At 37.9% G+C, this 26,365-nt stretch overlaps 1 protein-coding gene across 9 annotated transcripts; it reads right to left on the reverse strand.

Moving 5' to 3' along the window:
• Positions 1-721: 721 nt before the first annotated feature.
• cyth2 (cytohesin 2) lies at positions 722-25,640 on the reverse strand. Of its 9 annotated transcripts, none has more exons than XM_067449283.1 (14): positions 25,470-25,640; positions 23,764-23,914; positions 23,428-23,494; positions 21,868-21,986; positions 21,433-21,513; positions 20,831-20,943; positions 19,535-19,683; positions 18,463-18,575; positions 13,447-13,525; positions 13,024-13,095; positions 12,718-12,872; positions 4,442-6,137; positions 3,888-4,391; positions 722-3,786 (listed from the first exon to the last, which is right to left on the reverse strand). In XM_067449283.1, exons 1-12 carry the CDS (start codon positions 25,534-25,536, stop codon positions 6,050-6,052), a joined length of 1,254 nt encoding a protein of 417 aa, XP_067305384.1. In that variant the 5' UTR covers positions 25,537-25,640; the 3' UTR covers positions 722-3,786; positions 3,888-4,391; positions 4,442-6,049. The 9 variants fall into 9 exon arrangements, with proteins under 9 accessions (XP_067305384.1, XP_067305383.1, XP_067305385.1 ...); XM_067449282.1 differs by having other exon boundaries at positions 722-3,384; positions 3,436-4,391; XM_067449284.1 differs by having other exon boundaries at positions 722-3,083; positions 3,135-4,391.
• Between the last annotated feature and the right edge of the window lie 725 nt (positions 25,641-26,365).

Raw genomic sequence — 26,365 nt, forward strand, 5'->3', positions numbered from 1 at the left:
GGGTTGAGGTCGGGACTCTGTGCAGGCCAGTCAAGTTCCTCCACACCAAACTTGCTCATTAATCTTTATATCTTTATGGACCTTGCTTTGTGCACTGGTGGGCAGTCATGTTGGAACAGGAAAGGGCCCTCCACAAACTTTTCCTATAAAGTTGGCAGCATGACACTGTCCAAATTGTCTTGGTATGCTGAAGCATTAAGAGTTCCTTTCCCTGGAACAAAGGGGCCAAACTCAAACCCTGGAAAACAACCCACACAATAATCCCCCCTCCACCAAACTTCACACTTGGCACAATGCAGTCAGGCAAGTACCATTCTCCTGGCAACCACCAAACCCAGACTCCTCCATCGGATTGCCAGACAGAGAAGCGTGATTGGTCACTCCAGAGAACACGTTTCCTCTGCTCTAGAGTCCAGTGGCGGCGTGCTTTACTCCACTGCATCTGACGCTTTGCATTGCACTTGGTGATGCAGGGCTTGGATTAGATAGTGGTTGATTTTATACACCTGTGATGTGTGAAGATCACCTGTTATGAAAGTGATTGGACACCTGAATTCAATAATTATTGGGGTGGGTCCCAATATGTTTGGCAATAGTGTTTGTGAGAAAGAGGCTGAATATTAATCACTTATGTTTTGTAGGTTTAACAAGACAAATATTTCCAACATTGTTGGGCAAAATAGGATTTACCAGCTATTAGTAAACACACACACACACAACATGAATGTCTTTTTTGTTTATTAGAGTTGATTGGCACCAGTGTACCATAACTGAGTTTTCATTTTGCTACATGAATTTCTCAACAATCTGTACCATTCTGTGGCCAATCAGAAACAGGGAGGGGGGGAAATAGAAAGAAGAGGAGAAAACGCTTTCATTGGTCCTATCGTATTCACAGACTAGCTGAAAGGCTTTGGCACCTTTGCACTTCTCATCAAGAATGCACAGATTTAGAGTCTCCAAAATGTATTCAAGTCATCAGAGTCATTCTACAGTCTTCATCAGACCACGTCATGCCCAAACTATTCGTTTAAACATAGCTTATATCAAGGAATGTACTGTTGCAGTCAGCAGTTTAATGCCATTTAACACTTGGAGTCTCGTATACGTATGGCCTGTGGGTTAACATACAATACAATGTGAAGCAGGTTCACCTCAAATGATTTGATGTGGATGCTGTATACTGGCATCCTTTACATGTGCAGCAAGGCTTAAACCAGTTAAGAACTGCAGTAATAATTACATACTCATAGAGGGCACTAGAGAGTATATCAGGTTGTCGTTTAGTCAAAACTGTGCTGAACTCTATTAAAGTGCCATCAACATGGATTCTAGCTCCAAACTAATAAATATGTCTTAAAGTCAAAGACATCGATTACTATAGCCAAGCTTTATATTAATCGGGAACAATCACAGAAGTCAAGCAAAATGCACTGCTAAACAATTCTCAGTATTAACCGTTTCATAATTAGTATATTTAAATAGCGTGGTTATTATTTTTAGACTCCAGACGCTATTAGTGTTCCGTATAATCAGCTTTAAAAATATCTATGCAACATTCCTAATCGCTTTGTTTGGATAAAGTATACATTTTAAAAGTTACTAGATGATTTTTGAACTGCAATGCCAATTTGCAGACTTGCCCGCTCACGAGATTTAGAAATACAGAACGCTAATTGTCGCCTTAGACGTGCCTAAAACACTGGCATCAGATTCACCCTTTACAAAAGATGCTTCAATTCAGTACAACATGCAACCCCGATCCTTATTTCTCAAAAAAGAAAAATTGGAAAAACAATAAATAAAAATGCTAGCAAATTGTGTTGTAAACAAACAGAACAACATGTATTTACAAACAGAAAAAGGCAAAATATAAATGTACATTGGAAAAAGCTGCCATGGACTCCTTCAAACTGAACAGCACTGAGTGAGAGGGAGTAACTAGTGTTTCACACAAGCAACAATACAAATACGTCTGGCACATATTTTAGGATCAGGAATGATATAAAACCATCTTTTTCATGTCTTGTTTGTGGGGGATTAAACAGCAGACACGTCTTTCTCTGCTAAAGCAAACACACATTCTGAAAAATCAGACTTCAGCTCCACAATTATTGGCCAATCGAGACCGTTGGCTTATAATGGCACAGAGCGAATCTCACCAAACCTGTCAAGACCATGTCAAATTTCATCCCAAATTCAAAAGAAATTAGGGTAACACTTTACAAAAAGGTCTTATTTGTTATTAGCTAACACAAACTTACAGTGAATAGCATTTATTAATCTTAGTTCATATTTATTAACATTATTTGAAGCTCTGTGTGAACTAACACAAACTACTGAATTTAAATGAACTCATTTTAACGAAGATAAATAAATAAATGCTCTAAAAATACACTGTTCTTTGTTAGGAATAGTTCACCCAAAAAAATTCTGTCATTTACTCACCCTCATGTCGTTCCAAACCCATTCATGAAGACATTTTTTGATGAAATTAAGAGATTTCGGTCCCTCTGTAGACAGCTACGCAACTAGCGCTTTGACACTTAAAGTTCATAAAGAGATCGTAAAATTAAACATTATGAATCAAATGGTTGAGTCCAAATTTTCTGAAGAGACTCTCACTGACAGTCATCAGTGAAAATAGAAGCTCAAACGTGCTGCGTAACACGAGAATGAACCTCATTGGTTCTTGTGAAGCTCAAACGTGATGCGTAACACTAGAATGAACCTCATTGGTTCTTGCTGAAGCTCAAACGTGCTGCGTAACACGAGAATGAACCTCATTGGTTCTTGTGAAGCTCAAACGTGCTGCGTAACACGAGAATGAACCTCATTGGTTCTTGTGAAGCTCAAACGTGCTGCGTAACACGAGAATGAACCTCATTGGTTCTTGTGAAGCTCAAACGTGCTGCGTAACACGAGAATGAACCTCATTGGTTCTTGTGAAGCTCAAACGTGCTGCGTAACACGAGAATGAACCTCATTGGTTCTTGCTGAAGCTCAAACGTGCTGCGTAACACGAGAATGAACCTCATTGGTTCTTGTGAAGCTCAAACGTGCTGCGTAACACGAGAATGAACCTCATTGGTTCTTGCTGAAGCTCAAACGTGCTGCGTAACACGAGAATGAACCTCATTGGTTCTTGTGAAGCTCAAACGTGCTGCGTAACACGAGAATGAACCTCATCGGTTCTTGTGAAGCTCAAACGTGCTGAGTAACACGAGAATGAACCTCATTGGTTCTTGTGAAGCTCAAATGTGCTGCGTAACACGAGAATGAACCTCATTGGTTCTTGTGAAGCTCAAACGTGCTGCTTAACACGAGAATGAACCTCATCGGTTCTTGTGAAGCTCAAACTTGCTGCGTAACACGAGAATGAACCTCATTGGTTCTTGCTGAAGCTTAAACGTGCTGCGTAACACGAGAATGAACCTCATTGGTTCTTGTGAAGCTCAAATGTGCCGCGTAACACGAGAATGAACCTCATTGGTTCTTGTGAAGCTCAAACGTGCTGCGTAACACGAGAATGAACCTCATCGGTTCTTGTGAAGCTCAAACTTGCTGCGTAACACGAGAATGAACCTCATTGGTTCTTGTGAAGCTCAAACGTGCTGCTTAACACGAGAATGAACCTCATCGGTTCTTGTGAAGCTCAAACGTGCTGCGTAACACGAGAATGAACCTCATTGGTTCTTGTGAAGCTCAAACGTGCTGCGTAACACGAGAATGAACCTCATTGGTTCTTGCTGAAGCTCAAACGTGCTGCGTAACACGAGAATGAACCTCATTGGTTCTTGCTGAAGCTCAAACGTGCTGCTTAACACGAGAATGAACCTCATTGGTTCTTGTGAAGCTCAAACGTGCTGCGTAACACGAGAATGAACCTCATTGGTTCTTGTGAAGCTCAAACGTGCTGCGTAACACGAGAATGAACCTCATTGGTTCTTGTGAAGCTCAAATGTGCTGCGTAACACGAGAATGAACCTCATTGGTTCTTGTGAAGCTCAAACGTGCTGCGTAACACGAGAATGAACCTCATTGGTTCTTGCTGAAGCTCAAACGTGCTGCTTAACACGAGAATGAACCTCATTGGTTCTTGTGAAGCTCAAACGTGCTGCGTAACACGAGAATGAACCTCATTGGTTCTTGTGAAGCTCAAACGTGCTGCGTAACACGAGAATGAACCTCATTGGTTCTTGCTGAAGCTCAAACGTGCTGCGTAACACGAGAATGAACCTCATTGGTTCTTGTGGAGCTCAAACGTGCTGCGTAACATGAGAATGAACCTCATTGGTTCTTGCAGAAGCTCAAACGTGCTGCGTAACATGAGAATGAACCTCATTGGTTCTTGCAGAAGCTCAAACGTGCTGCGTAACATGAGAATGAACCTCATTGGTTCTTGTGAAGCTCAAACGTGCTGCGTAACATGAGAATGAACCTCATAGTTTTTCGCATCTCAAGCTTGAGCTTCAGTTTATAATAATACATGTGTGAGTTGATAAATATTTATATGAATAAATAAAAAATTCAATCCGTTTGTCATATAAAGCGATTGTGGCTCTTCAGAAAATTTGGACTAAACTTCTCAATTTCATAAGGATTAGTTTTATGATCTCTATGAACTTTTTGAAGCATCAAAGTGGTCAATGGAGGGTCAGAGAGCTCTCGGATTTCATCGAAAATATCTACATTTGTGTTCCGAACATGAATGAAATACTTACGGGTTTGGAACGACATGAGGGTGAAGACTTAATGACATTTTCATTTTAGGGTGAACTATTCCTTTAACAAATGTGACCTGACTGTAAAATGTTACCAAAATTAGATTTCACTCTGCCAACCACATGGATGCGTTTGGAGGAAAATGTGCTTAGCAATGAAAAAAAGGCAAATAATAAATTAAATTAATAAAAAACTAAATTGTGAAAATTAGTTTTACTTTGTTTTTGCAAAATCTAGTTTTCTTCTTAGTGTGCAATATAATCTGGACATATTTTCATGAGATTCCCCCAAGAACAGTTTGGCAACCCCAGCGGTTGAGTTATCGGTTTAAACCTAGTTTAGTTTAGTTGAAACACTAGTAAGAACATTCAGAAACAGGGCTGTGGGGGACTTTTAAGGCTCTTTTCTTAAAGGAGGAGCTTATTTAAGGATTCACATAAAATGAGATGTGTTTCTACAGATGCTTTGATGGGTCAGTGAAGTTTAATACAGCTGTCATTAGGAAATGACATCACCGGCAGGGTCTATACCATTATTATTCTATATACCAATATATTAGTCTAAAAAAACTGATGGGATATGCTTAACTCAGTCTTGATATGTAGTGTAAATAGCAATGACCTTCATTTACATCTTCATTTATAACATGTAAATAAACTCAAATGAGTAAGAGATAAATAGTGTCAGTTTCGATAAAATAACAAAGACAGGCAGCAGAATAGACCCAGTAAATCAATAGCGGATGAACTAACAAAAGCCTTCAGTGTGAACGTAACTTCCTGCTCATTTCTGCTAAAGGCTCGGTTGAATCTGTCCCTGATGATGGTGGTGATGAAGAATACATCAGGCTGTTTGGTCATCTACCCTGTATGTGTAAGAACTTCACAGTAAAAAGCTGTAAATAGCATGAATGGTGGTCAGAAGCCACCGAACGTGAGAGCGCAGGAAGTTGAAGTGAACGTTGTCAGTGATGAGGTGAGGATGGAGATTAATGTCTAAATGTTATGCTTGTCGGTGAAGGTCTATGGAATGTCAGCGTAATATAGTGTTGGACTACAAACTAGAGTGATAGTGAATAACACTGTGTAGTGTACAAGTGTAGCAGAAGTTATAACATAAGAGATGGGTAATTGTGCGGTCCAGACCACCTAAATCCAAACCAAAGATGATGACGTTCAGGTTTACCCAACGACAACCATCTCTCCGTCAAACCAGCATTACGGATTCTTCTGATGAGACGACAAGAGCTACCTTAATGAAGTATCATTGGTTTCGCAGAGAACGGATGGAGGGTATGGAAGGATGGAGGAGAAATGGAGGATTTCTAAGGTTGCTCTTCTTTTTTCTTTAGGGAAATGCGTTTCTTCCTGGCTGCAAGCATCTCGTAGAAGGGGTCCACGCTCACAGCAGATCTGTAGCAAAAGCAGAAGATCAGGTCATGTCCCATACTCTTATTTGCAGAGCTGGCATATATTTCCTATTTAATCCTGTAAAGCCTACACTATCATATTTGATACACATTTCGAAAGCCTCTAAATCAGGGGTCTCAAACTTGAGACCCGCCAAATGATTTTTTGTGGCCCCCTACTTGACATCAAAGTTTACTGTGAGTGCGGCCTGCACATTTTTCTGAAAATTATCTTCTTGCGGAGTCGTTGCGTGTGCTGCGCTTGCCACGCTTTCATCCTCACTTTGTGTGTGTGAGTGTGTGTGTGAGAGATTGAGAGTCGGCCCTCCCTCATGACAAAGAGCTGGCATATATTTACTATTCAATCCTGTAAACCTACACTATCATATTTGATAGATATTTCTAAGGTCTCTAAGGCCCCATTTACACTGCATGGTTCAAGTGACCCAATTCCGATTTTTTCCTCTCATGTGGCACAGATCGGATATGACATGTGAACGCGTAAGCAGTACAAAAACGCATGAATTCCGGTATCCTCAGATCGGATTCAGGCCTCACTCATATGTGGTAATAAATCCGATATGATTCGGATGCGTGCATTAGCGTGTAGCGTGCATTAGCTGCCATGTAAGCGGTCAAATCGTATATTCCCCAGTAAATGCGAGTCGTACGTCATTGAAAAAAGGATGGAGGCGAATGACGTCAACTCAGGTGGACACAAACTGCGATCCAGTGCTGCCAAGTCCGCAGTTTTCATGCGGCATTGGGCTACTTTAACACAGTTTTGAGTTGCAATTGGGAGGGTTTTGTTGTGAAAACCTGGCAACCCCGTCAAGGGCCCTCCTCTTTTTCTCCGCCTTAAGAGAGAAATGTTTTGCCGACTTTTAAAGATGTGTGGAACAGTGCAGACAGCAAAACATTGTGCAATCATTTTGTCTGCGTCCACTGCATATCACGCTGTTTTACTTCCTTTCACCGGTTAAGAACGTCTTGGGCTGTTTTCCCAGTGTACAGTGTAAATGCAAATATCGGATACGGGACGCTTTTGAATAAATTATGTAAGCGGTTTGTCAAAAAAATCCGATATAGGCACCAAATCGGAATTGTGCATCAAGACCTGCAGTGTAAATGCAGCCTAAATGATCAACAGTATCAAAACTTAGCAGAAAAACCTGTTGCACAATCTATTGCAAGCCTCCTGTCGTCTGGTTGATAGTTTATTAAGCAGCTTTACTTAATTATCAATATATCATGTTTTATAAAAATCATGTTAAAATTTGAGCATCAGGAATGATCCATTGGGTTTGAGGAATGTTTATTTGTTCATCTCTGTTATTGTATTGCATATGTCTTAAATTGATAGATCTTTGATCATGAAACCAAACATTTAAATATCATCTTACTAAAGCATATTATTGGGAGATACAGAGTTACGACTGATATTCATATGATTTTATAGGGATGCACGATATATCAGCAACATATCATTATCGGACGATAAATGTTCATTTTTGATGTTATCGTTATCAATCCGGTAAGAAAATGTGACCAATATATTCAAGCCGTTAGTTCATGTATTATTTCCTTTAGCTGAGACAGATGTGTGGTCCACCATGATGGGTTTGAATTTCTTCATATATTTTTGGGATCACTTCGAAAAGGAAAATACAGTTATGGGCAACATGTGCAATGCAAGTCTGACATATAAGCTACATAAAATTATAAAGAGAACACGACTCGATCGGTGTGTTTCCGCGTGTTTGTTGAGGGAAGAGTGAGTCCACGGAGTTACACCTTCATGCAGGGTTGCCAACTCTCACGCATCTGGCGTGATTCTCACGCTTTCAGGCTCTGTCTCACGCTCTCACTCCGCCCAACTCAATCTCACGCCAAATTGCCAAACCTGCTTTTGATATTGAACAAAGCTATAAGCTTTAATTTTTTTAAATGTGTTTTAATGAAATTCAAACAATAAATAGCGTTTTGGCGCTAATGTGGCATAATGTTAAAGCCAGAGGCGTTGAAAAGCGGAGTTGCATGCTCTCGTCTCCCTGCGGCGCGCGCTGGTCACGTGGCCCATGAGCGCTCAATACTTCTAGCGCTGTGCCAATGAATTTAAATGGCTTAAGCGCATACACAACAGTTTCACCATATAGATGTTTGCTGCAAGTTTTGGTAAACAGTACAGCTTAGTGTTTATTGATTATTAAGTCAGCCATATTTACAGGATCGTTTTATTATGGAGAGTGATAGAGATGCAACATTGTTAACATTAATGTTATTCTTGTATTTAGCCCTCAGGTATTCCTTACTAATAGGTCACACTCATACTCATTAAATTATATTTATTGAATATTTTGAGGAGGTCTTTTGGTACTAAATACTATTTGTGCAACAATTATTTTCAATAAATGACCACTTAAAATATTTTTCTTCTAATATTTGTATTTCTTCTAAAATGTATATTACAATTAGTGTAGTAATTAATATTAAAATGGAGAATTCCAATTCAAAGAGGCAAATTAGAGTCATTTTGTGGCTAAAAAATATTAATGTTTATTTGTAATGCCATTAGGTGCCTTATGGCTCTTTAATAAATATACATGTATCTAATGTAGTTGCTCAAAAATATATTGCAGTCTTTGCATTCTAATAAATATTTAGATATGATGATCAAACACTAGATTTCTTTAAATGTGAAATTTCAAAATCTAAATAACTTGCATCCTAATCTTTTTAATGAATAATGATACTTATATAAGCAGTCACAAGTGAATATTAAGGAATGGCACATATAATTTGACCCAAGAAATCTTTAAACTAGTGCCAAAACAAACATATTATTATGTACAGTATATATACTAGGTATAAACTGATACTGAATCAAGATCAAAAGCATTACCCCCCCCCCCCCCCCCCCCCCGGCCCCCAAAAAATCTCACTCCAACCTGAACTTAAAAGTTGGCAACCCTGCCTTCATGACAGGCACAGTCAAATTTGCAGTGCATTCGCAGCCTTTTGTGCCATTGTAAATTGTAATATTAAATATTTAATCAGATATACACAGAATAAATAATAATCTCATGATATAGGATGCGTTTGGTTGGGTTAATTAATGATTAGTAAAGCGCTTCATTGTACCGATCTTTTGCTTCAGTGCGTGCAGTTCAAACAGAAATGCTCATCCTTAATAACTACTGGGACTGTCATATACTTAACAATGTAATAATGAGAACCTTTGTAATAAAACGTTGTGAATTCTCTGGGTTTAGCTAGTTGCTGTGTTTCAGCGCGATGTTGTGGGAAGAGTGCATCCACAACGCATTCGCGTCATTATAAGCATATGTCCTAATATTAAGTTGATGTAGTATAAACATCTGATTTATCTCATATAGGATGCGTTTCGAGTTAATAACCCGCAGCGTTTCATTGTACAGGCGATCATCTTCAGTTTAAACTCAAACAGGGGAAGACAGGAGTTATAGGCCTTCTGACTACGTAACTTAGTTCACCTGTTGGCTATTTTGTGCAAATATAAGTTGAAATATTACATTTATTTTGTATAAATAACTGATTGTTCTTTTTTTATATGATGCGTTTAGTTGAGTTAATTAAGCTTCTAAGCGCTTCAGTTTACGGTTGTTCAATCTCTTCAGACAAACAGCAACGTTATTTGTAACAATAGACTAATATTTAAAATCTTTAGCCTACTATTTACATGGTATATATTTTGATTTTTTTAAATGCAGCACATATGCAGCATAAGTAATATTGTTCACTGACTTGTTTGCATTTAGGTTTTTTTTGTTGTTGTATTTTTTGTTAGGCAATAGAATTTTAGTTTTTTTACAAATAAGGTCTCATATTTGTTAATGCATTAACTAACATGAACAAACAGAGAGCAATAACCTTTGTTAATGTTAAACAGTCCATTCCCAGTGGATTACCTAATGTTATTACACGGCTCTGTGAAATACTTGATTCTGTGAAATACTTGATTCTGATTGGTCAATCGCCCATTCCAGCGGTATGTTATGTAAGGGATAATGTACACCCAGTCGGTTGTTATCGCAGAATAAACCCAGACAGAGTGATCAGGACCCCGACGCGAAGCGGAGCATCACTCTGAAGGGGTTTATTCTGCGATAACAACCGGCTGGGTGTACATTATCCCGCTTATTACACGGCTACTATTCTCAAAGAAATAATTATTAGACACAAAATATTGTCTTGAGATTAAATATTTTATTAGTTCTTACGCAAAGCTTCCGCGAAGAAAAACAGTTCCAACCTGCTTTAAGCCTTTATCTATTGCTGCTAAATGTTGAAAATGAATGCTGAAAGGGTTAGTTCACCCAAAAATGAAACCAAGCCAATGATTTACTCACCCTCAAGTTATCGTAGGTGTATATGACATTCTTCTGTCAGACAAATACAATCGGAGTTATATTTAAAAAGTCCAGGCTAACATTAATCCAAGCAGTAGCCTAGTAGTTGTGTTTGAAGTCCATATAAAAATGCAGCTGTCCGTCAAATAACGTGCTCCACACGACTCCGATGGGTTAATAGAGCCTTCTGATTCGAATCGATGCGTTTGTGTAAGAAAAATATCTATATTAAAAACATTATAAAGGAAACCTGCCTTGAAGTCTTCCATTGTAACCCACGGCTGTTAAAGCCACAAGATGGCGCCAGCGTTAAGCATAGAAGTAGTACCGGTCAAGATAACTCGAAGTACCCGTATGAGCGGGTGTTATCTGGAAATAACGTACCGCTGGAATGCGCGATTGACCAATCAGAATCAAGTATTTCACAGAGCCGTGTAATAATACCAGATAACACCCGCTCATACGGGTACTACGAGTTACCTTGACCGGTACTACTTCTATGCTTAACGCTGGCGCCATCTTGTGGCTTTAACAGCCGTGGGTTACAATGGAAGACTTCAAGGCAGGTTTCCTTTATAATGTTTTTAATATAGATATTTTTCTTACACAAACGCATCGATTCGAATCAGAAGGCTCTATTAACCCATCGGAGTCGTGTGGAGCACGTTATTTGACGGACAGCTGCATTTTTATATGGACTTCAAACACAACTACTAGGCTACTGCTTGGATTAACGTTAGCCTGGACTTTTTAAATATAACTCTGATTGTATTTGTCTGAAAGAAGAATGTCATATACACCTATGATAACTTGAGGGTGAGTAAATCATAGGCTTGGTTTCATTTTTGGGTGAACTAACCCTTTCAGCATTCATTTTCAACATTTAGCAAGAGTATATGGCAAACCTTCAGCAATAGATAAAGGCTTAAAGCACTGTTTTTCTTTGCGGAAGCTTTGCATGAGATCTAATAAAATATTTAATCTCAAGACAATATTTTGTGTCTAATAATTATTTATTTGAGACTAGTAGCCGTGTAATAAGCGGGATAATGTACACACAGCCAGTTGTTATCGCAGAATAAACCCCTTCAGAGGGATGCAAGACCTGATCACTCTGTCTGGGTTTATTCTGCGATAACAACCGGCTGGGTGTACATTATCCTTTACTTAGCAGACACAACTTTGGATCTGAAAATGTTGAGATTAACATGAAATAAGATAAATAAATCCAGTAGAAGTATTGTTCATTCATTGTTGGTTAACTAATGCTAACGAAAAAAATCAAACCTCATTGTAAAAGTGTTAAAAAAAATGAAATAAAGTGAGTTGGCCAGAGGAGTGTAAAATTAATTTGAAACATTAAATAATCTAACACTGGTTCAAACTAGGCTACTGTACTTTATAGGTTTGATTCACGTTGAAGTGTTTGGGACATGGCTTTTAATGATGAGCCTTTTGTTTTTGTAATCAGGATTTCAAAGTTTATCAAAAGTTTTAGATTTATCGGCTTTCAAATATAAAGAATTATCGTATATCGGCCAAAATGTTCATATCGGTGCATAGATTTTATGCAAGTATCTGCTATACTATAAACATCTCATTGATTTACATTACAAGCTATGTAAATAATTTGCATCTGCAAAAAATTTCATATTTTTCTCAGTTTGGGTCTCTAAATAAATAGTTTCTTCCCTCCTCGAGTATGAGCTGCATATTCTTACAATATCATACCATATAAGAGCCATAAAAGACACTCAAAACAAACAACACATTTTTATTTTGGATCTTTTATAGATTTTGTCTAAAGGTTTAATACATTATTCCATTTAAAAAATAGATTTTTCTGTCTATTGTTTTACAAGGCTAGACATAATGTTGGGGAGGGACATTATAAGAGCAAAATTTACATTTCAAATATTTGTTTCAGTTATTTTTAGTGCCCTGGGGAATTCACTATCATATACACAGCTATTCCCATCAGGAAATGCAAATATACTTCAGATACGCAAATATTTGTCGGAGGCTGATAAAAACTTGCACTGTCATGTGAATAATTTCGGTGAAAACATTTTCATTTGACCCTCTTTGTCAGGGCGCTCGTGGTGGTAATAGTTCTTTACTCTTTTGAACGCCTTGCACTCTGAGATCTTCATAAATCCCTTGAGGATCTTCATTCAGCTGTCAGTGTTTACTCACTTGATGCTGTGTATCCATTCGTCCTTTTCCTCTGGGGTGGGAGCTGAGATCCGGTACACCATATGGTTTCCCTCCACCACACGTCCGTCAGCCTCGGTCTTACACGCTTTAATCAGCTGCCCGCGGTTATTAGGGATGTACAGCTCAAAACAGTTCTGCACACAAAAAGTAACACCATAAACAAACAAAGCCCACAAACCGTTTTTGATATACTGCCCAGCCCTAAAGATAAATACAAAAATCTGTAGTTGATCTATGAGAAGTCTCATGGAAACTGTTATACATGATTAGCTGTGTTTGGCTTACTGGCTTTCTGGGATCTTCGACCTCTCGAATGCTCAGGTTCTCCAATGGGATGATGCCCCTGGGCTCCTTGTCCTAAAGACACACACACACTCAGTAAACATATACTGCCATTCAAAAGTTTGATTTATGCAAAATATAAATATTTTGTAACATTATAAATGTCTTTACTACTTTTGGGACTTTTGATCAATTTATGCTAATTGTATAAAGTACAAACAATTATTACATGGCTATTATTACATGGACATTAGCAGCCTGTGGTCAAATAATTTTGACAATGAGCTGTATAATTGACAGTTGTCCAATTAATTATCCTGCTTAATAAATGGCTAATTTTCAGGTAAATAATTTGACTTGTTATATACAGCCATTACACAAAATTCTTTTAAACAAAGGTATTTTAAAGGAATTTGACTGACTTACTGTTGTGTACTCAAAGTAATAGAGGCAGTTATCTGTCAGAATGAACCACCGTCTCTTCCATGTTTTCACACGACCTCCTGTGGAAGATTAGAATGGAAATCTAGATTACACTAGATTAGAGATGCAAGACGGGCTTTTTAAATGACAAATTAAGAATTTCCAAATGAAACTGCACAGACACAGCAAGAAAAATCTACACGCGATATTAGTAGAGTGAAAACCCGGAAAAACCCAAATAAATTCAGACTCTACAGATTGGTAAGTGATGTTGGCTAGTGCAAAAATCTTCAACAACATGCTAGTGTGTTTTGAGTGGTTGCCTGCTTATAATGCCACTTTTGTGTTTTGGTTGGTTGCTTGGTGGTTGTTTAAAGGTAAGGATGCACTGATATGAACATTTTGGCTGATACACTGATAACTTAGCCTGACAAGCCAGACCCACATCAAGATGTTTGGTCTGGAAACTCACCATAGACAGGGCTCAGTCCAAGGGGCGGGATAAACGGTTGTCTTTCATACTCCCTCTGCACACGATAGGATAGCGCTACAACCAACCAGAGCAACGAGTGAAGCAGAGCTCGCTGACAGATTAAACATTCGCCGTATCTGGTCGGCTAAACTCCGAACACATCTTCCCTTTTTAAGAATGACTTCAGTGCCATTCTTTGTTCTTTTCTCCAGGGTTCTTGCAGGTTTCAGTAAGTTAAATTTAAGACCTTTTTAAGACCTTTTAAGACCATTATGAGCAGTGTTGGGGGTAACGCGTTACAAGTAACGTGCGTTACGTAATAATATTACTTTTCTGGAGTAACGAGTAAAGTAACTCATTACTTTATAAATTTACACATTAATATTTGAGTTACTTTTTTTAAAAAGTAATGCGAGTTATTTTTTAGTTTTATTAATTTTGCATTCAAAATTTTTTTAAATAGGCTTTTTAATTAAAATGAACGTTGTCGTAGAATCACGCACTCACGTGCGCGGGAACAAACTAGTCAGTCAGAAACGAAGATGGCAGGCCAGAGCTGTACATTACTGCGATGGAAGTATTCTCATTATTTTGAAATCGTAAAAGAAAAGGAGAAGGGAATAATCTTTAAGTGTAGATTATGTGCAGGTGAAAAGCTTTTGTCAACTGCTAAAAACACCACTTCAAATTAAAAAAAACACCTGCATGCAAAGCACAGCACTACACAGCTGGAAGCGAGAGAGCCGAATGATTCCTGCACCCCGCCTCAAGCTAAACAACAAAAACTTGATTTCAGTTCGCCAGGTAAAACAATTAGTTCCACTGAACTGAACAAATTGGTTGGTGCTTTTATTGTTGAGGAGATGCAGCCACTATGAGTGAAATTTACGACCAACACGACGCATTACTAAAAGCATTATAAATGATCTCAGAAACTCTCAAACATTCTATTTTTATTGATTCAGTTATAGAAACATTAAATAAACTCAAAATACGTATGAATGATAGATGACAGAACTTGGCATGCATATTCCCTCCACAAAACTAGTACAGACAACCTAACCTTACACATGTCTGAGTTCATCCCCTTTAGCATATAAAGAGTCCGATACGTATTATTGAATGCGTTACGGGGGAAAAAACGCAAAACAAGACAAAGTGACGTCTAGTGAGGATGGTTTGTTTGTCGTGAGGAGATATTGTTCATCCACTCCTGCCATCGCATAGAGAGGAGAGTTTCCCCTCCTTATCAAGCGGGATCGAGACAGAGCGATTCAAAGTGTCAGTTTGATGCTTTGCTAGCGATACTGGAGCCACATATTAAAAAGAAGACCACTAATTTCCGTGAATCAATTGATCCCGAACATCTGGCAGTATGTCTATGGATCCGATCACACACACACACACAGAGCTTTACAGAGACTTGATGTGCTATAATTATAACTGTGATATAATAATATTATTTGTGGTATTTTTGCTAGAATAATATTTTACGCACTTCAAAAAATAAATTCGACCTCACGTTATGTCAATAACGCTTGCACACTGCCTCCGAAACTTTCGTCCGTCAAAAAAAAATTCGGAACAGGTTCGATTTTCTGCGTTTTCGCATCCGTAAAAACGCATTTTGAGAGACGTTTTGACAACTCAGAGCCACCATACATATTATTCTAGCAAAAATACAACAAATGTGTGTTTGTGTGTTTGTGTGTGTGTGTGTGTGTGTGTGTGTGTGTGTGAGAGATCGGATCTATAGACATACTGCCAGGTGTTCGGGATCAATTGATTCACGGTAATTATTGGTCTTATTTTAAATATGTGTCTCCAGTATCGTTAGCAAAGCATCAAACTGAGCCACTGACACGTACTGCAACTTTGAATCGGTCGGTCTGGATAATCCCGCTTGATAGGGAAACTCTCCTCTCTACGCGATCACAGGAGTAGATGAACCCAATATCTCCTCAGGACAAACAAATCATCCTCACTAGACGTCACTTTGTCTTGTTTTGCGTTTTTGTTATGTAACGCATTCATTAATAAGCATCTGCATTAATAAGCATTAATAAGCGTGACGAATTTTTCGGATCACGAATATGAAAAAACGCATGCGAAAATATTGGACTCAGTGTGCAAAGACCCATGTTCTTTGAAAACGCGCGTAGACAAGTGCAGACCAGACAAAACAACCAACCTATGATAGTGGCGGATCTACGGTTGGGCCTGAGATTGACAGCGGCCCACCCAGTCAGATCAAATACATCAGAATACATTACGTGTAACCCTATTAGAATGCGAGTGTTGGCGCCAGCATATTAAAGCGCTATTTGACCGTAAATCCTCAACCTTTTGCACGCTTAAAAAAAATCCTAAAAGACAAATAGCGCTTTTTGCCAAAATATGGTTTATTACGGTAATTTCTTGCTTTCCGTTCGCCAATCGCTGCTTTCTGAAAAGCTGAAGGAAAAGTGTAAGGAGTAAAAATGCATGAAGCAGTCGGGTAAAGAAAACTAAAAGGTTGTGTTTCTGAACGGAAGTAAAAGTTTTAAGACTTTGGTAAATTAAATTTAAGACCTAGGATGAAAATCAGGGCGTTTTTAAGACTTTTTAAGGCCTTAAATTTAACTTTCTGAATGTTAGACTTTTTAAGACCCCGCGGGAACCTTGTTTCTCAGAGAAAAGCTTAACTCCAAGTCTTCCAGAATCGCAGTCAAAGCTGATTCGAAAAACTGCCGCCGTTTGCCAGTTTCTGTGTTTACTAGAAGCACGCAAACGCAACTCGGCCGTCGTCATTATGGCCCCGCCTGCCGACTCTATACATGATGTGATTGGCCCGAACAGATTGTGAGGAATACAGCTCAGAAGGGTATTGAGAGTTCCTAGACGACACTTGTGGGCAGATTAAATTTGCTGCCGCTAGGGTGCGTCTAGATTTCTAGGCTACTGATAACTAATATGTTGGCCGCTCTAAATCCATTTTTTATAGGATTTTTGAGAGCTATGGAATCAGCAGAGTTGACGACTTTTAACACACCATGCGCCTTAGCACTTGCTGACCCCTCTCTGCGCCTTTCCGTGGCCTTCTGCTTCATGGCTGAGTTGCTGCTATTCCTAAACACTTCCACTTTCCAAAAATACTACTTAAAGTTGACCATGGAATATCTAACAGGATTGCAATTTCGCAAACTGACTAATTGCCAAAGTGGCCTTATATCACAGTACCACACTTGAATTCACATCAGAACAATCTTTTCACAAATTCTGTAAATTTCAATCTTTTCACAAATTCTTTTCACAAATTCAGGCATATTTTATACACCTGCGGCAATGGGTCTGATTGATGCTCCTCAATTTAAGGTGTGTCCCAAAACTTTTGTCCATACATGCTGCGTCCCACGCACTTGCAAACTTCCCTAAGCACTTCCCCTCAGGAGCCGCCATTTTGAAGTGCGTTCCACTTCGTGAAGTGGAAGAAGGAGGTTTATATTGACAGACACTCACTCCCCACTTTTGCCTGCGGAGTGAGTCTACTTCATGTGTATACTTCAAGCAGCTTCATATACCACAATGCAACACAAATGTGATGTCACACCTATGTACATATAGAATGCTGCATTAAGCTATTTCGTAAAGGAAAAAATAAATCAATAAATCAACTCAATAGGGGATTCCAATTGATCAAGTGCTTAAGAGGCTCCAGTTCAGTCCATTGCAAGGCTTCTGCCAGGGCACTCATGCAGTGTAAGCAAAGACGCACATTCGAGTGAACGAGACGGAGGGAAGTTAGCAAGTGAAGAGCATAATAAAAAATGAACTGGAACGCAGCATTAGTGTATGTGAGAGAAAGTGTCAATTTTCAGGTCTATGGGATTCATAAAAAGCCTTGTTTGCTGAAATTGCATCACTTTGGGAGTTTAATACACACCCCAAGATCACTGGTTTGAAACAAATAATTTGCAACGTTTCGAAGCAATGCTTCAAAATTACCCATCACTACTGATCACGTAGTAAACTAACAGTACACCTCTCGGCAACAACAAATGATTGGAGGAATCTGAAGCACAAACACTACAATATAATGATGCTGTCTGTACTCTAATAATATCATTCTGCACTAATCTAAGTGGTCCTTCTCTACGAGTTGTTCTAGTAAGGCAAAAGAGGCTGTACGTACCTCCTGAAGGGTGAACAGCACCAGCAGCAGAGGAGAAATCACAGGTCAAGCAGAGCAGGAGCCAGAAGAGATCGGAAAAAGGGAATGGGGGGACGGGTCACAGGAAACAGAAAGACAGAGGAGAAAGAGACACAGGGAGAGGGAGAAAGATTCAAAAGCTTTTAGTGCTTGAGAGATCACAGAGCTCGCCATGCAGAAAGAAAGTAAATCTTCGAAAGTGCCAAACACATTAGAAGTGATGTTTCGCTTGGGGTTTTCTTTTAGGAGAAAAAAAAAAAGTGCAAAGCGCAGCAATGAAACAGAATATCATGCAATGGCAACGATGAAAAACTCTGGTTAAACAGAAACTCTCCTGGCGCACATCAGGAGGGACTCACCCAGTTTGAGGAGCCAGCCTTCTCTGTCAGGGTTGAAGAAAGTGTGCGTCAGGTCATTCCCATCATCCTCAGGGATCTTAAAAGGCTCGTTCTTAATGCTGTCATACAGATTCTGTGGGAACACTCACATTGTTTATAACAACATTCAATGTGAAGGTTTATTATAAAAAATAAAAAAAGCCTTGAAACAATCACAGGTCGTTCACACGGACAGCAATTTGGAGCAACATAGAGACCTGAAGCAGGCCCTATGAAATGGTTAAATAACATTTTAGTAATTAGTAACAATTTAATACAACTTTTACAATATATGGGCCCCATTTTTCAGAAATTCTGGGTTGTCAATTTTAATTTGGCTGGATTTATGATTTTATACAAATGTATCAAAAACAGTGGTAATCAAATGAAGGTAAAAGCATTCATTAATCTTTTAAAAAGTAATCAAATGAAAAATTTACAAATACCCCCCCAAATGCTGCACAAAGGAGGATTAACGTTAAAATGTCGATATTCCTTACAATAAAGTTAATACATTTTATTAATAATATTATTATAACTTTAAAAAGTACATTCACACAGAGACACGTACTTCATATTTCAATAGCAGTCTTTTTGCAGTTTAATATTCACAGACACTGGTCCATATCACGATTTGAATAACTGTACCACCTTACTTTTAAATGTACATTTATGCATTTAGCAGAGGCTTTTTCCAAAGCAATTTACAAGAGGAACACAAGCAATACTATTTGTATGCCTAGGCTTATTTGACAACTATACATTAGGAAGTAATCTAGACAAGAAAAAAACAAGAGAAGACTTTTAAATGTGTCAACTGTGACATTTTGTGTTATACTATAAATAACATTTTTATGAATGGATTCTGTGATTCGGTCCATTTCCACATTACAAAAATCATAGGGCCCTGCTCAAGTCTTATAGTGAATAAATAAATAAATAATCAATAAATAAGTCAATAGTACAAAAAATTACACAGTTCACCCTTAAAACGTGGATAGAATTTGTATAACAAAATACTATCACCCAAGACATAATGACGTTCACACTCACTCTGAGCAGGTCCTCTGGTAAATCTCCCCCATCATTGATGCCTCTGTTCATGGTGATGAATCGCTCCACCGTGGGCTTGTCCCGCACATTAGGGTTGTGCAGACTAGTGTTCAACATGATGATGGAAAACGACAGCACATAACAGGTGTCTGTGGGGAGAAGACAGAGTTTAAGGACTGAGAGACTTGACACATCTGTATAAACTAAACTAAATACTCCTGAACTGCAGCAGCAATAGTGTTTGACAAGTACTGAGATGTTCTTAGTGTGTCAATGTTCATATCTTAAAGGGATAGTTCAACCAAAAAGGAAAATTACCCCATGATTTACTCACTCTCAAGTCATCCTAGGTGTATATAGCATTCTTCTTTCAGATGAATACAATTAGTTATAGGGAGTGAATGGCAGCCCAAAATTTGAAGCCCAAAAAAGTTCATCCATCCATTATAAACATACTCCACACGGGTTATTAAAGGCCTTCTGAAGAGAAGCAATGGGTTTGTGTATGAAAAATAACCATATTTAACACGTTATAATGTAAAATATCTAGCTTACGGCAGACCGCCTTCCTTATTCAACTAACGAAGAAAGTGTAACGCCTCTCTGCATCCGATGTCATACATTTTAGTTATGCTTTTTTCATAAGTTGAATGTTCACTGTCATTATAAAGCTTGAATTAGCCAGGACATTTTTAATTTAACTTCGATTTTATTTGTCTGAAAGAACAATGTCATATACACCTATGATGGCTTGAGGATGAGTAAATCATGGGCTAATTTTCATTTTTGGGTGAACTATCCCTTTAAATCAGCAGTCTAACCAGACACACTTACTCAATTATGACTAAATTGAGCATCTTAGAATCAAAACTATGAAATAACACAAATGGGAACTATGTTGTGATCAAAAACATGTGAAACTGCTAGTGTACATGTTAGATGAAAACCTCAGGAGCTGTGTGTGTGTTCATGTTTTTCTATCCTGTTGGGGACTTCAACCCGAATGCACACTGACTCATGGGGACTGTGTCACCGCAGGGACCTAAACTGAGTTCCCCATGAGCAAACAAGCTTAGAAGTCATACAGAATGAGTTTTTTCTTTTTTTGTGGAAAAGGCAAAAATGCAGAAATGTTTGTGATGGATAGGTTTAGAGGTAGGATTAGTGTAAGGGGAGAGAATATACATTTTGTACAGTATAAACACCATTACATCTATGGAGAGTCCCCAAGATGGTGAACCAGACGTGTGTGTGTGTGTGTGTGTGTGTGTGTGTGTGTGAGTGTGTGTGCGTCACCTGTGCTCTGGAAGACTCCAGGATTGCAGTGACAGTATCTCTGTGCAAAGGCCTCCATCATCCTGTCGATTTTCTGAGCCTCACCTGGCAAGCGGAAACTCCACAGAAACTGCCTGCAGTGAGCAGAAATAGACAGACGCATCATGAACACAAGCACAACACATAACTCTGTGAATACTTGAAACCGTTTTGTATACAAAAACACCCACAACTAAATTATCAAGAAGTTGCTGGATCACTCTCTATGAAGAAACATCCAGAAAAGTCAGGGTTTTTATTTTTAACTAAAACTATAAAAATAAACATTTCTATTTATAAAAATAAAATAAAATATAACTATTAGTTGAATTATTATTAGAAATGTTGTCTTGGTAATATACTGAAATAAGTACTAAAATTATTAAATTAAAATAAATTAAACTAAACCTAAAACTGAAATGAAATGAAAATAAACCTAAAAAGCTAACAAAAATGAAAAAAGCACATAACGATATTACTCAAAATTAAACAAAAAAATTACATGAAAAATGTAAAAATAAAAGCTAATTCAAAATATTAAACAAACAGAACTAAAATAACACTGAGGAAAGTTGCTGATTTACCGAAGTGCTTGTACCAGGTTCAGATCTGTGAATTCGTGAAGATCAACAAAAGCCTGCAATACTTTAATATTGAAGTCATCTCTGAGAGAAAAAACAAGAGATACAGTTTAACAACGTTAACAACATCTCTGTTTCAATCACTGATCTATAAGATTATAAATGAGAGGTTTCAGTATGCTTGTTGCTTTATTAGTTTGCAAGGTTAAACCCTCTTAAATTCATTCTGTCTTTGGACATTATATGCATTGATTATTTTTTAATAATCTGAAATACATTGTTTTTATACAATTATTTTAAAATAAAAATGCAGTTTTCACATGCTTAGCTTGTTATTCTACTTCTTTTTAAACCAATTGGAAACATCGTTGTCTTACACAGTCACAAATTAAAACTAAATAAAAGTCACTGATATAATGCAGTTGAAGTGTGAAGCACCTTTCACCCAAATAGTCTCCTATTGCAGTTTTATTGAGTCCTTCTCCTTTGTAAAGAAACTGAGCAATATCCTCTGGAGTGTGTCTGAGAAGCTCATTCTCCACTAGGAATACAATGCCCTGTGAAAAAGAGGAAAATGTTGTGTAAATGTAACAAAATGTAACAGAAATTAAAAATAATATTCTTAAAATATGCAAGTGAAATATTTATATGTATGTCAGAGAAATATGTTTTCAAAAAAATGAAGTGTTCTTTTAAATATATTTTTGAAGGACTTTTTGGGGACTTTAGCTTATTCACCGTATCCCCCAGAGTTAGATAAGTCCATTCGCCCCGTTTTCATCCCATAACTCTGTCTGAAGCACTCAAATTCAAAAATAGCTCTATCTAGCCTATTGCTCAATAAGTGACAAAATAATGGCAACATTTTCCTATCTACATGTTGTGATGTGTATAAATACATTGTGTACTAATACTGAAAATGAAAAGTTAGGCTAGGGACTATTCTCTCATTCCTGTGTAATAATGAAGGAACTTTGCTGCCGCATTATGAGATATCACACAGCGTCTGAAAACAGGCAAACTTCCATCAACATAACCAACGTGACAACCTGCTTGCACAGAGAGTGTGCTGGGGACTATTTTCAGACGCTGTGTAATATCATTGCACCGCTGCACCCATGGTACGGCAGTAAAGTTCCCTGATTATTACGCAGAAATGAGAGAATAGTTCCTAGCCATATCGGTCTAAAAAAATCTCAACTTTTCATTTCCGTTGGTCTTAGTACACAATATAACTATACACATCACAACATGTAAATAGGATAATGTTGGCGTTATTTTGTCACTTATTGAGCAGTCGGCTAGATAGAGCCACTTACCTCTTTGTGCTAAGCTAGGCTAGCGGTGGGTGCTTCAGACAGAGTTATGGGATGCACTGAGATGGGAATGGCATGTGTGGACTTATCTAACTCTGGGGGATACGGTGAAAAAGATAGTTAGTATAAGTCTCAAAAGGTCTGCGTGTTCCTTTAAACAAAATTAATACTTTTATTAAGCAAGGATGTATTAAACTGATCAATTGTGACAGTAAAGACCTTCAATTTCTATTTCAAATAAATACTGTTCTTTTGAACTTTCTATTTATCAAAAAATCCTGAAAATAGTACCAGTTTTCACAAAAATATGAAGCAGCACAAAGTTTTCAACAATAATACTAGCAAGAAATGTTTCTTGCACAACAAATCTTCATATTAGAATGATTTCCGAAGGATCATGTGAAGACTGGAGTAATTCAGTTTGACACTACAGCAGTAAATTGCATTTTATAATATATTACAATGAAAAACAGCTCTTATAAACAGTAATAATAATATTTCACTATATTATTGTTTTACTGTATCTTTGATCAGATAAATAAATTAAGTCTTGGTAAGCACAAAAGATCATAATGACCACATAAAAAAATCTGACTGATAACCAAGATTTCTGCATGTATTTTCTTCTTTTTGTTATCTTAAACTGTATTACTTTTTTAACTTCACGTTAAGGATGGTTTACCTTTTTCGGGTCCATGTTGAACTTTTTCCTTCCCATGGCCACATGTCGACTCTTCTGTAATGTTTTACTATAAAATAAAAGACAGGAGATCAATATTGTTTTCAGGTGTGAAATACAATGCCTCACTTTGAGTGTCCAATGAACCTACTGAACACAGCGAGGAGAGTTCAAGTTCATGTCAATGACTGCTCTGTTCACACAGCAACTGATAACGTGTGTGTGTGTGTGCATTTATAGAGCGTTATCTATCAGAGAAGGGAAATTGGAGAAAGAAAATATACCAAACACTCTTGCATGAATCAGAAGCACTATAACAGGTGTAACTCTGAGACTAACCTGCCCTCTGTGCTGGTCTCCAGCCCCTCCACCTCTATAATGGCTTCTCTCAGCTCTTCCTTCAGTCTCTGGATCTCCAGAAGCAGCGCTCCTTTTCTGCGCCGGATCTCCTCCAGCTCGGAGCGCTCCTCTGGGCTCAGGTCCGCTGGGACTGTGAAGAGAAAGAAAGGAGGACAAAATGAGGTCACAGGGCCTTGGATAGGAAAGGAACTGAAAAGACTATTCTCTTTCACACGAAACCCCCATTTCCCTCATCTTCCTGCTGCACTTGACATCCCGTATTTGCTGGCCTGTGTCTAATATCATTCACTTTATGATGTGAGATGGAAACGTAATCAGGATTCAGGGCATTACACATGCACACGAACTGTTTCGTTTACGTTCAGATTCTCTGTGGACTAATAGAGGACTCTTGCGACACCAGCGGGTGTTTGGTCGGAAGCTTTAGAGAAAGCAAGCCAGGACAAAACAGAGCCAAACCCACAGGAGCTCAGAAAGCAACGCCTGCAGGCAGAGACACATACTCTGACGTTCCTCAGAACAAATTTTCACAATCTTCAGCTCAAAAACCACAAATGAATAACTTAAAAAACATTAGCTTCGATTAGCTTCTCCTTCAGTGGTATACAATGGGGTCTAAACGCATCTTTAAAAAAAAGAAAGAAAATACATTACGAATTGACTTCATTAGCATGACAATTTGATTTTGAATTTGTTTTTATTTTGTAAATCCAAAAATATCAACCCAATCAAACCTTTCACCCAACTTCACCCATTCCCAAATATTTTAATTAAGAAAAAAAAGGTACACAGTAGGTTTCCATCTGCCATAAATAAAAAAACATTTTCAATTATGAATTGCAAATTTGTACAAATACTTTATCAAAAAGTTGATAAAATAAATAATATGAATTTTAGAAGGTCTCAATATTTAGGGTGTGTCTCTTCTTGTAATGACAGCAGGACTGGAGCTACCTGAACTAAAGCTGATGCTCATCTTCTCCTGGAGGATCTGAGATGATCTAAAGAGCACCTTGAGCATCAACTGAAGAACATCTGACTTTCTGCAAAGAGTCACATGACCATTGACATCCATTTACTTACTAAAACATATAGGCGAGACCACTTTTGGCCACTACTGTACATCTGGTTAGTCACATAGAAATTATGGTGTTTTCAATGCCTATCTTCCAGAATAATTAAATGTGCAGACTAATGATGGCAGATGACAAGTATTTCACTCTGTGTGCCTATATTAAGTTTATAATTGACTAATGCATTTTTATGAGAAATCTGTATGTGCTTATGAATGACAGAAATGCTGTTAAAAATCAAATGATGCCACCCAAAAGATGTAAGTTATAATAATGAACAGCTGAAAACCATGATATCATGTCTGTACGACACTTATGAAATACACGATACTGACATTAATTTATTCACCCTCTGATAAAAGCAAAGAGACACAATACAGATGTAAACAACCGAGGGAGGCCGAACACGAATGAATCCAGAACAATGACTGAAGATGGGCAGCTGAACGATGAATTAAAGCTGCATAAATGAGAAATGTGACAACAAACTAATGACATTCGGTTTAACCCCTTTAAATTAGCAAAACCATCCTTCTACGTGAAGCCTTTCCCAGGCTCATATGAAACAGTACGTGATGCGGCACTAAACAACGCTAAACCAGCTTTACTTACTGTAGTCCAGATCATCCATTTTGGGGGCTTTGCTTTTAGGCATATATGTGTCGGAATCGAATGTCATTCAATAATCGAGAGATAAGGATATATAAAAATATACCCCACAAACGAAAAGGAAATAAATAAATAACTAGGCGGAGGACCGAATGGACTCAGACAAAGGAGGAGTTGAGAGCGGAAGTTGCATCTGCTGTCAGCCAGTTAAAATAACGACCCGGAAATGCGGCCATCTTGGTAAGGGCTCTAAGTTAGTTCTGTTTAGTTCGTGCACAAAAAAGGTGTTTCTAAAAGTTAGACTTATTAGATAGCAGAGCAGTACTGAATTACGTAATAGTAGAAAATAATTAACATATTTTACACATGTAATTCAGTGATGTTACAAACAACCGAGGCATAACATAAGGCTAGTTGTAACTATAAACACGACCGTCGATATAAATATAAACAAGAATTTATTTTGCAAATCAATATCAACACCTTCCTCAACTCCAGCCTATTTCAAGTATTTTAATTCAAAAGGGTATTCTTATTCATTTGATAACACTTAGTCTAGTCTAATAAGAAGCATTAACAGAGCTGCCAACTTTTCAAAAAAACTTAGAGTGAGATTTAGTGGTGCCAACCAAAATGTTGCCGTACAAAGCAGAAATTGCTAAAATAAATAATAATAATAGCGCTCTCTATTTATGCATCAGCATTTGAATGGGGTAGCTACTATTGTTTGTTTGTTTTTTGCATCTATATGACGGTTTGTATATACATCCTATAGACACACACAATTTTAAAGCACTAGAGACAGTGACGTAACTTAGTAATGACGGGCCCAGTGAGGCCAGTGAGGGTATGACAAAAATGGTAACACTTTAGTTTAGGGTCCAATTCTATATTGCGAT

This window comes from Pseudorasbora parva, chromosome 7, assembly GCF_024679245.1.
Source record: "Pseudorasbora parva isolate DD20220531a chromosome 7, ASM2467924v1, whole genome shotgun sequence".
Classification (NCBI taxonomy): Eukaryota; Metazoa; Chordata; class Actinopteri; order Cypriniformes; family Gobionidae; genus Pseudorasbora; species Pseudorasbora parva.

Excerpts from the sequence above, each read along its gene's own strand:
- cyth2 (XM_067449281.1), bottom strand. The coding sequence starts at position 25,536 with ATGACATTCGATTCCGACACATATATGCCTAAAAGCAAAGCCCCCAAA. Across the intron at positions 21,514-21,867 it reads GGAGACTATTTGGGTGAAAG|AGATGACTTCAATATTAAAG; the intron begins GTGCTTCACACT and ends TTTTTCTCTCAG. Across the intron at positions 13,096-13,446 it reads ATTACTTTGAGTACACAACA|GACAAGGAGCCCAGGGGCAT; the intron begins GTAAGTCAGTCA and ends GTGTGTCTTTAG.